Source organism: Lagenorhynchus albirostris, chromosome 9, assembly GCF_949774975.1.
Source record: "Lagenorhynchus albirostris chromosome 9, mLagAlb1.1, whole genome shotgun sequence".
Lineage (NCBI taxonomy): Eukaryota > Metazoa > Chordata > Mammalia > Artiodactyla > Delphinidae > Lagenorhynchus > Lagenorhynchus albirostris.
Genome location: NC_083103.1, coordinates 16,496,664 through 16,508,380, shown reverse-complemented (window position 1 = coordinate 16,508,380; position 11,717 = coordinate 16,496,664). Strand labels below are relative to the sequence as shown.

Here is an 11,717-nt window from a genome sequence, read left to right as displayed (position 1 = left end):
AACTCTACTTCGGCAGCCAGCAAAGATAAACTTTTCCAGTAGGGCAAATTTCACTCCTAGACCTGTTTAGCCTGGTGGACAGAAGTTTTTTTTGTTTTTTGGGTTTTTCTGTTTTGTTTGGACGTTGAGTTTTGTTTGTTTGTTTGTTTAATGACAACTGAGTGATTTTTGCTCAAAAAAACCACAAAACCCAAAATAAAAAATAATAAAAGCAACACTGAACCAATTGCCACAGATTTGTGTTACCTTCCCTGAGTCAGTTGTAAATAGAGTTTATGACTTCCCATACAGCTTGCACTCTCACTCCTCATTCTGTTTTTCTCCCCGTAAAATCACTTTTCTGGCCAACGTGAGGTCTTTTAAGGGCAGAAACGCAATTAGCTTTGTATTTTCCTCCAACCCGCACCAAGATCTCCTAGCCAGGCACAGTCCTTCCAAAAAAAAAAAAAAAGAAGGCATGAGCTAGTTCAATCGTCCTTGCCGCTTTTTGCACCTCCCACCGCTAGAGGGCAATAAAACAGCAGGTGGCGCATTGGCAGTCAAAGAAGGCCGCTCCCGACGCGCACGTCTTTACGTGGACGTTGGGGGAGGAGCTGTCCCGTGCGAGGTGACTGGCGGCGGCACTGGCGGCAGCTGGAGCCGTAATAGTGCGGGTCGCAGGCTAGGAGAACTTCAGAGGCGGCGGTGGCACCAGCGACGACGAAGACAACAGTAACAGGCCCTGGGCTTGTCGTTCACCATGCCGACCGTAGAGGAGCTTTACCGCAACTATGGCATCTTAGCCGATGCCACGGAGCAAGTGGGCCAAGTGAGTTCCCTAGCGGCCTGCGGGGCCCGGCGCTCTGCGGCCTTTCGAAAGCGCTCCCCGGGCCGGCGGGGGCTACTGCTTCGCCCTCCCGCGGGCTCCCAGCCGCCCCGGCTGTATCGTCGGGGTGGGCCCCTCGCCGGGAGTGCAGACTCGGGCTTCACCAGGGAGAGCGCGGTCCCCGGGTTCCAGGCTCTTCTGCCTCCCTTGATTAGCCTTTTCTCACCGTGGCGTTTCCCAACTCAGCCTCTTCAGCCCCCCCGTCCCCGCCCCGTTCAGTCTCTTTCCAAGCCTTGTCCTCCAGATTCCACTGAAGTTTTTCTCCTTTTCGGTGGCGCTCAGTCCCTTGGAAGATTAGATTGAGAGTCCTCGAGAGGTCAAAAATGTCTTTCTCGAGGCAAAAATCTGCAATTAATTTACGAAGAGAATTTGGGAGACAGAAGTTTGTGAAATACAGAAAGGCCCTTTCGTCCAGACTTTAACGAGGGCTTATGATTTCATTATTCAGTACATTTTTTGAGCGCCTGTCATGGACCAGGCTCTGCGCCGGGCGCTGGAGGTACGAGACAGAAAAACACATGCGCTCCCAGAAAGCACCTTTAGTGAGGGAGACTAGTGATAAATAAGAAAGAGAGATGCTTCCCCCCCCTTCCCCCAATGAAGAGTGTCGTGAAGAAAATATAACAGGGCCGTAGGGGGGGTTGGGGGAGAGTGCAGTTTTAAATAGAGTTGTCTGGCAAGTGTTGAATTGGCTGTACGAGCCATTGCTTCTGTGTGAATTTTCAAGTACTGGAGTCCTTTGAAGTTGAGGAATTGACAAGTGGTTGTGTGTTTTCTTGGGAAAAGAACTAGGCTCTCCCCGCGGTAATCTTGACCATTGTTGTTGGAAATCCCATGCTGTATCTTTTCAGTGCCTAGAACGTCATATGATTCTTCTGCTTACCCATCTCTTGGAGTAGTGAGTGGCAGATCCTAGAGTATGATAACATGAGCAAAGCTGTGGCTTTACCTCTCCCATCCCCTTTTCCAGACATTCAGGAAGAACCTTTCTGAGCCGAACAAAAAAAAAATTTGATGTTGGGACCTTATTTTAGCTTAATCTAGAATTGTGAATATACCATTTTCAGATATCAGTTGGTTTTCCTTCCCTGCACGTTTTCATTTCAGTAGGAAATTTTGACATCATCAATGAGAAATATATACTGACAGTCAGTCTGTTGTAGATGTATGTAGGGTGTGTGTGTTAAGTTGGCTGTGAAGGAGACATTTTCTGCCGATTAAGGCAAGGTGGGAAAAACTTATGGTCACTCAGTTTGAGTTTGTTGTCCTTGTTCCTATAGAGAACTAGTAGTGAAGATAGTTTCATTCATTATGACTGAGTTGGGGGAGATTGTAGCCAATTGTTCTCCCTGAAATTGACTTCGTTGCACATCAACAGATGGATGGATGGAATAAAAGGTACAACAGTGATTCTCAAGTCAGTTTGTATATGGTGCTCTCCCAAAGAGGTGATTCAGGAATCTTCTAGGGAAACTTTGAAACTGTATGCAGAGTGCTGTCCCATAACCCCACCCTCAGTTTTTGCTGGAGTAGGATAAAGGTTGACAGCCACCTACTTACAGTATGTTAGAGCAAATAGAAGCCAAATGGGAGTTTTTATATTCTATGAATAATGGAGAGTTGCTCTCATTTCCCTCTTATATTGTCTTTAATTATAAATACCAGTTTAGATTCAGAGTTCTCTCTCAAGAGGTCAGTAGTGTTTCTCAAGGCAAAAATCTGCTTTTAATTTAGGAAGAGTGCTTAGGAGACAGAATTTTGTGAAAAACAGGAGGGACCCTTTTATGCAGACTTTCATGAGGACCCACAATTTCATTTATTCAGTATGTTTTCTTGAGTGCCTACCATGTACCAGACTGTGCTGGACAGTAAAATTTTAGCACGGTTCCCTTAGGTGATGGGAGATCAGTACCTTCATGACACTGTAATGACAATTGTCAAGCAACTAAATAAGGAAAAAAAATCTTCGGGTGATGAAAGGTTGTGATTTGCTCAGTCTCAAACAGTGAGTTCTGGGAGAACTGAAGCTAGACTAAACCGTAATGCCAACTAATTCTGCTCTATTGTGTAATACTTCTTTCCTTTTAGAGAAAATTCCTAAAACTGCTCACCCAAAAAGGTGTATTAAGCTTCAAGATACTGCATGTGAATTTAATTAACAAAAGCAAGAGCCAACTTAACGGAAGGGACACCATTCACGTTTTTTTAAGGAGAGAAAAAAATATTTGCATTCATAGTGTAGCACAGCCAGATTTTCATGTCACCTTGTTAAGATTTACAGTCAAGACTTTAAATTTCCTGGCGGGTACCTATCTGGACACTTCTGAAACCATATTTGAGTTTCTTAGTCTAGAACTTACTTCTAACTTTATTTTGATTTTCGCCCTTTTTAAAAGAGATGAGTACCACAGATGCTGCTCACAGAGCCACCACTGAAGGGAGTGCCCTCTCTGCTACTGTCAGTACTCCTTTTATTTTATTTTATTTTATTTTATTTTTTTAATTAGGAATATCTGCTTGCTTTTTTATATAGCCTATTGAAGAACATTTTTTTTACATTTTTATTGGAGTATAATTGCTTTAAAATGGTGTGTTAGTTTCTGCTTTATAACAGAGTGAATCAGTTATACATATACATATGTTCCCATATCTCTTTCCTCTTGCGTCTCCCTCCTTCCCACCCTCCCTATCCCACCCCTCCAGGCAGTTACAAAGCACCGAGCTGATCTCCCTGTGCTATGCGACTGCTTCCCACTAGCTATCTATTTTACGTTTGGTAATGTATATATGTCCATATATACACTACCACTCTCTCACTTTGTCCCAGCTTACCCTTCCCCCTCCCTGTGTCCTCAAGTCCATTCTCTACTACGTCTGTGTCTTTATTCACGTCTTGCCCCTAAGTTCTTCATGACCTTTTTCTTTTTTTTAGATCCCATATATATGTGTTAGCATACGGTATTTGTTTTTCTCTTTCTGACTTACTTCACTCTGTATGACAGACTCTAGGTCCATCCACCTCACTACAAATAACTCAATTTCATTTCTTTTTATGGCTGAGTAATATTCCATTGTATATATGTGCCACATCTTCTTCATCCATTCATCCGATGATGGACACTTAGGTTGTTCCCATGTGCTGGCTATTGTAAATAGAACTGCAATGAACATTTTGGTACATGACTCTTTCTGAATTATGGTTTTCTCAGGGTATATGCCCAGTAGTGGGATTGCTGGGTCATATGGTAGTTCTATTTGTAGTTTTTTAAGGAACCTCCATACTGTTCTCCATAGTGGCTGTATCAATTTTCTCAAGGTATATGCCCAGTAGTGGGATTGCTGGGTCGTATGGTAGTTCTGTTTGTAGTTTTTTAAGGAACCTCCATACTGTTCTCCATAGTGGCTGTATCAATTTACATTCCCACCAACAGTGCAAGAGTGTTCCCTTTTCTCCACACCCTCTCCAGAATTTATTGTTCGTAGATTTTTTGATGATGGCCATTCTGACTGGTGTGACATGATATCTCTTTGTAGTTTTGATTTGCATTTCTCTAATGATTAATGATGTTGAGCATTCTTTCATGTGTTTGTTGGCAATCTGTATATCTTCTTTGGAGAAATGTCTATTTAGGTCTTCTGCCCATTTTTGGATTGGGTTGTTTGTTTTTTTGATGTTGAGCTGCATGACCTGCTTGTAAGTTTTGGAGATCAATCCTTTGTCAGTTGCTTCATTTGCAAATATTTTCTCCCATTCTGAGGGTTGTCTTTTCGTCTTGTTTATGTTTTCCTTTGCTGTGCAAAAGCTTTTAAGTTTCATTAGGTCCCATTTGTTTATTTTTGTTTTTATTTCCATTTCTCTAGGAGGTGGGTCAAAGAAGATCTTGCTGCGATTTATGTCATAGAGCGTTCTGCGTATGTTTTCCTCTAAGAGTTTTTTTTTAATTTTATTTATTTATTTATGGCTGTGTTGGCTCTCCGTTTCTGTGTGAGGGCTTTCTCTAGCTGCGGCAAGTGGGGGCCACTCTTCATCGCGGTGCGCAGGCCTCTCACTATCGCGGCCTCTCTTGTTACGGAGCACAGGCTCCAGACGCACAGGCTCAGTAATTGTGGCTCACAGGGCTAGTTGCTCCGTGGCATGTGGGATCTTCCCAGACCAGGGCTCGAACCCGTGTCCCCTGCATTGGCAGGCAGATTCTCAACCACTGTGCCACCAGGGAAGCCCTCCTCTAAGAGTTTGATAGTGTCTGACCTTACATTTAGGTATTTAATCCATTTTGAGTTTATTTTTGAATATGGTGTTAGGAAGTGTTCTAATTTCATATTTTTACATGTAGCTGTCCAGTTTTCCCAGCACCACTTATTGAAGAGGCTGTCTTTTCTCCACTGGATATTCTTGCCTCCCTTATCAAAGATAAGGTGAGCATATGTGCGTGGGTTTATCTCTGGGCTTTCTATCCTGTTCCGTTGATCTGTAATTCTGTTTTTGTGCCAGTACCATACTGTCTTGATTACTGTAGCTTTGTAGTATAGTCTGAAGTCAGGGAGCCTGATTCCTCCAGCTCCGTTTTTCTTTCTCAAGATTGATTTGGCTATTTGGGGTCTTTGTGTTTCCATACAAATTCTGAGATTTTTTGTTCTAGTTCTGTGAAAAATGCCAGTGGTAGTTTGATACGGATTGCACTGAATCTGTAGATTGCTTTGGGTAGTAGAGTCATTTTCACAATGTTGATTCTTCCAATCCAAGAACATGGTATATCTCTCCATCTGTTTGTATCATCTTAAATTTCTTTCATCAGTCTTATAATTTTTTTTTTTTTTACATACAGGTCTTTTGTCTCCTTAAGTAGGTTTATTCTAGATATTTTATTCTTTTTCTTGCAGTGGTAAATGGGAGTGTTTTCTTAATTTCACTTTCAGATTTTTTCATCATTAGTGTATAGGAATGCAAGAGATTTCTGTGCATTAATTTTGTATTCTGCAACTTTACCAAATTCATTGATTAGATCTAGTAGTTTTCTGGTAGCATCTTTAGGATTCTCTAATGTATAGTATCATGTCATCTGCAAACAGTGACAGCTTTACTACTTCTTTTCCGATTTGGATTCGTTTTATTTCTTTTTCTTCTCTGACATCTGTGGCTAAAACTTCCAAAACTATGTTGAATAATAGTGGTGAGAGTGGGCAGCCTTGTCTTGTTCCTGATCTTAGTGGAGATGGTTTCAGTTTTTCACCATTGAGGACGATGTTGGCTGTGGGTTTGTCATATATGGCCTTTATTATGTTGAGGTAAGTTCCCTCTATGCCTACTTTCTTGAGGGTTTTTATCATAAATGGGTGTTGAATTTTGTTGAAAGATTTCTCTGCATCTATTGAGTTGATCATATGATTTTTCTCCTTCAATTTTTTAATATGCTGTATCACATTGATTGATTTGCATATATTGAAGAATCCTTGCATTCCTGGGATAAACCCCACTTGAGCATGGTGTATGAACCTTTTAATGTGCTGTTGGATTCTGTTTGCCAGTATTTTGTTGATGATTTTTGCATCTATGTTCATCCGTGATATTGGTCTGTAGTTTGCTTTCTTCATGTCACCTTTGTCTGGTTTTGGTATCAGGGTGACATTGGCCTCGTAGAGTGAGTTTGGGAGTGTTCCTCCCTCTGCTATATTTTGGAAGTGTTTGAGAAGGATAGGTGTTAGCTCTTCCCTAAATGTTTGATGGAATTTGCCTGTGAAGCCATCTGGTCCTGGGCTTTTGTTTGTTGGAAGATTTTTAATCACAGTTTCAATTTTAGTGCTTGTGATTGGTCTGTTCATATTTTCTATTTCTTCCTGGTTCAGTCTCGGAAGGTTGTGCATTTCTAAGGATTTGTCCATTTCATCCAGGTTGTCCATTTTGTTGGCATATAGTTGCTTGTATTAATCTCTCATGATCCTTTGTATTTCTGCAGTGTCAGTTGTTACTTCTCCTTTTTCATTTGTAATTCTGTTGATTTGAGTCTTCTCCCTTTTTTTCTTGATGAGTCTGGCTAACGGTTTATCAATTTTGTTTATCTTCTCAAAGAACCAGCTTTTAGTTTTATTGATGTTTGCTATCGTTTCCTTCATTTCTTTTTCATTTATTTCTGATCTGATCTTTATGATTTCTTCTGGTAACTTCGGGGCTTTTTTGTTCTTTCTTTACTTGCTTTAGGTGTAAGGTTAAGTTGTTTATTTGAGATGTTTGTTGTTTCTTGAGGTAGGATTGTATTGCTCTAAACTTCCCTTCTAGAACTGCTTTTGCTGCATCCCATGGGTTTTGGGTCGTTGTGTTTTCATTGTCATTTGTTTCTAGGTATTTTTTATTTCCTCTTTGATTTCTTCAGTGGTCTCTTGGTTATTAACTAGTGTATTGTTTAGCCTACATGTGTTTGTATTTTTTTACAGGTTTTTTCCTGTAATTTGTATCTAGTCTCATAGCGTTGTGGTCGGAAAAGATATTTGATACGATTTCAATTTTCTTAAATTTACCAAGGCTTGATTTGTGACCCAAGATATGATCTATCCTGGAGAATGTTCCGTGAGCACTTGAGAAGAAAGTGTATTCTGTTCCTTTTGGATAGAATGTCCTATAAGTATCAATTAAGTCCATCTTGTTTAATGCATCATTTGAAGCTTGTGTTTCCTTGTTTATTTTCATTTTGGGTCTGTCCATTGTTGAAAGTGGGGTGTAAAAGTCCCCTACTATTGTTGTGTTACTGTCGATTTCCCCTTTTATGGCTGTCAGTATTTGCCTTATGTATTGAGATGCTCCTGTGTTGGGTGCATAAATATTTACAACTGTTATATCTTCTTCTTGGATGGATTCTTTGATCATTATATAGTGTCCTTCTTTGTCTCTTGTAATAGTCTTTGTTTTAAAGTCTATTTTGTCTGATATGAGAATTGCTACTCCAGCTTTCTTTTGATTTCCATTTGCATGGAATATCTTTTTCCATCCCCTCATTTTCAGTCTGTGTGTGTCCCTAGGTCTGAAGTGGGTCTCTTGTAGACAGCATATAGACAGGTCTTGTTTTTGTATCCATTCAGGCAGTCTGTATCTTTTGGTTGGAGCGTTTAATCCATTTACATTTAAGGTAATTATCAATATGTATGTTCCTATTACCATATTCTTAATTGTTTTGGGTTTGTTATTGTAAGTCTTTTCCTTCTTTTGTGTTTCTTGCCTATAGAAATTCCTTTAGCATATGTTGTAGAGCTGGTTTGGTGGTGCTGAATTCTCTTAGATTTTGGTTGTCTGTAGAAGTTTTAATTTCTCCGTCAAATCTGAATGAGATCCTTGCTGGGTAGAGTAATCTTGGTTGTAGGTTTTTCCCCTTCATCACTTTAAATATGTCCTGCCACTTCCTTTTGGCTTGGAGAGTTTATGCTGAAAGATCAGCTGTTAACCTTATGGGGATTCCCTTGTATGTTATTTGTTGTTTTTCCCTTGCTGCTTTTAATATTTTTTCTTTGTATTTAATTTTTGATAGTTTGATTAGTATGTGTCTTGGCGTGTTTCTCCTTGGATTTATCCTGTATGGGACTTTCTGTGCTTCCTGGACTTCTCCTTGGATTTATCCTGTATGGGACTTTCTGTGCTTCCTCTGCTTCCTGGACTCCTTAACTATTTCCTTTCCTATATTAGGGAAGTTTTCAACTATAATCTCTTCAAATATTTTCTCAGTTTCTTTGCTCATGTCTTCTTCTTCTGGGACCCCTATAATTCGAATCTTGGTGCGTTTAATGTTCTCCCAGAGTTCTCTGAGACTGTCCTCAATTCTTTTCATTTTTTTTTCTTTATTCTGCTCTGCAGTCGTTATTTCCAGTATTTTATCTTCCAGGTCACTTATCCGTTCTTCTGCCTCAGTTATTCTGCTATTGATCCCTTCTAGAGCATTTTTAATTTCATTTATTGTGTTGTTCATCACTGTTTGTTTGCTCTTTAGTTCTTCTAGTTCCCTGTTAAACACTTCTTGTATTTTCCCCATTCTATTTCCAAGATTTTGGATCACCTTTACTATCATTATTCTGAATCCTTTTCCAGGCATACTATTTCCTCTTCATTTGTTTGTTCTGGTGGGTTCTTTCCTTGCTCCTTCATCTGCTGTGTGTTTCCTCTCTTCTCATTTTGCTTAACTTTCTGTGTTTGGGGGTCTCCTTTGCACAGACTGCAGGTTCATAGTTCCCGTTGTTTTTGGTGTCTGCCCCCAGTGGCTAAGGTTGGTTCAGTGGGTTGTGTGTGCTTTCTGGTGGAGGGGATTCGTGCCTGTGTTCTGGTGCATGAGAACATGTTCTGGATCTTGTTTTTCTGGTGGGCTGGTCCACGTCTGGTGTGTGTTTTGGGTTGTCTGTGGCCTCTCTGCTAATGGAGGCAGCCTCTCTGCTAATGGATGGGGTTGTGTTCCTGTCTTGCTAGTTGTTTGGCATAGCATGTCCAGCACTGGAGCTTTCTGGTCGTTGAGTGGAGCTGGGTCTTGGCATTGAGATGGAGATCTCTGGGAGATTTTCGCCATTTGATATTACGTGGAGCTGGGGGGTCTCTTGTGGACCAATGTCCTAAACTTGGCTGTCCCACCTCAGAGGCACAGCCCTAACACCTGGCTGGAGCACCAAGAGCCTGTCATCCACACGGCTCAGAATAAAAGGGAGAAAAAAGAAAGAAGAAGATAAGATAAAATAAAATAAAGTTATTAAAATATAAAATAATTATTAAAAAAGATTTTTTAAGTAATTTAAAAAAAAGAAAGAAAGAAGAGAGCAACCAAGCCAAAAAACAAATTCAGCAATGATAAGCACTAAAAAGTATACTAAAAAAAAGCACAAAAAATGGACAGACAGAACCCTAGGATAAATGGTAAAAGCAAAGCTATACAGACAAAATCACACACAGAAGCATACACATACACAGTCACAAAAAAAGAAAAAGGGAAAGAAATATATATATTGTTGCTTCCAAAGTCCACTTCCTCAATTTGGGATGATTCGTTGTCTATTCAGGTATTCCACAGATGCAGGGTACATCAAGTTGACTGTGGAAATTTAATCCGCTGCTCCTGAGGCTGCTGGGAGACATTTCCCTTTCTCTTCTTTGTTTTCACAGCTCCTGGGGTTCAGCTTTGAATTTGCCTCTGCCTCTGCGTGTAGGTCACCTGAGGGCATCTGTTCCCGCCCAGACAGGATGGGGTTAAAGGAGCAGCTGATTCAGGGGCTCGGGCTCACTCGGGCTGGGAGGAGGGAGGGGTACAGAGTTCGGGGTGAGCCTGCGGCGGCAGAGGCCAGTGTGTTCCATCAGTCTTAGGTTCGCCATGTGTTCTCCCAGGGAAGTTGTCCCTGGATCACGGGACCCCTGGCAGTGGTGGGCTGCACAGGCTCCCGGAAGGGGGGTGTGGATAGTGACCTGTGCTCGCACACAGGCTTCTTGGTGGCAGCAGCAGCAGCCTTAGCGTCTCATGCCCGTCTCTGGGGTCCACGCTGTTAGCCGCGGCTCGCGCGCCCATCTCTGGAGCTCCGTTCAGCTGTGCTCTTAATCCCCTCACCTCGCGCACCAGGAAACAAAGAGGCAAGAAAAACTCTCTTGCCCCTTCGGCAGCTCCAGACTTTTCCCCAGACTCCCTCCCAGCTAGCCGTGGTGCATTAGCCCCCTTCAGGCTGTGATCACGCCGCCAACCCCAGTCCTCTCCCTGCATCCGACCGAAGCCCAAGCCTCAGCTCGCAGCCACGCCCGCCCCGGCGGGTGAGCAGACAAGCCTCTCGGGCTGGTGAGTGCCGGTCGGCACCGATCCTCTGTGCGGGAATCTCTCCACTTTGCCCTCCACACCCCTGTGGCTGCGCTCTCCTCCGCGGCTCTGAAGCTCCCCCCCTCCGCCACCCGCAGTCTCCGACCGCGAAGGGGCTCCTAGTGTGTGGAAACCTTTCCTCCTTCACAGCTCCCTCCCACTGGTGCAGGTCCCGTCCCTATTCTTTTGGGTCTGTTTTTCCTTTTTTCTTTTGCCCTACCCAGGTACGTGGGGAGTTTCTTGCCTTTTCGAGGTCTGAGGTCTTCTGCCAGCATTCAGTAGGTGTTCTGTAGAAGTTGTTCCACATGTAGATGTATTTCTGATGTATTTATGGGGGGGGGGAAGGTGATCTCCACGTCTTACTCTTCTGCCATCTTGAAGCTCCTCCTTCTTCCTGTGTTCTCTTATACAGGAGTATATTGGCTCCTAAGTGTGGAAGAGTGTAAGCTTTACTGACTTATATTTCATGAAATAGCATTCTTTTGGTACTTTTTTTTGGTATGCTTAAGCTAAAATCACAGACCAACCAAGTTCATAATCACTCAAAAATAATGTAGAAGTGTTAACAGTTTAACACATTAAATTCAAACTAAGGTTATTAATTGAGTCTGAGGAAGGAAGTAGTATAGCTTAGCTTACCCATTTTCTTTTTATGTCATACTTGAGAAATTTGTTGAAACTACATCCTGTCTTCTCTTTCTTCTCATCCCCTCTTCTTCTGCTTTATTTCATGAAGGCTGCATCCTGGACCCAAACGTCGCTTACCCGGCACGTCAGTGACCACTTATGCATATCAGTTGTGATTTGACAATCATAATTGCAAGGTTTTTCTTTTAGAATGTGTCTGCTGAATGTGGATCAAATTGTAACTGACTTTTTTACTTGAAAATATCTTAGAGATTGCTCTAGAGTTTTCTCCTTTAATTAGAAATTAAAATCACACATAAATACACAGCTTTAGAAATCCATTAAAAGTATTTACAATTAAAGTTTCTTGGGCTTCCCTGGTGGCGCAGTGGTTGAGAGTCCGCCTGCTGATGCAGGCGACATGG

The 11,717-nt window shown here is 41.9% G+C and overlaps 1 protein-coding gene across 2 annotated transcripts in view; it reads left to right on the top strand.

Moving 5' to 3' along the window:
• The first annotated feature begins 612 nt into the window (after positions 1-612).
• Positions 613-11,717, top strand: part of API5 (apoptosis inhibitor 5) — a 37,091-nt gene continuing 25,986 nt past the window's right edge. For both annotated transcript variants that reach the window (XM_060159375.1, XM_060159374.1), the window contains exon 1: positions 613-808. In XM_060159375.1, the coding sequence (XP_060015358.1) occupies positions 740-808 (69 nt within the window). In that variant the 5' untranslated portion in view covers positions 613-739. The remainder of the gene's footprint in view (positions 809-11,717) is intronic.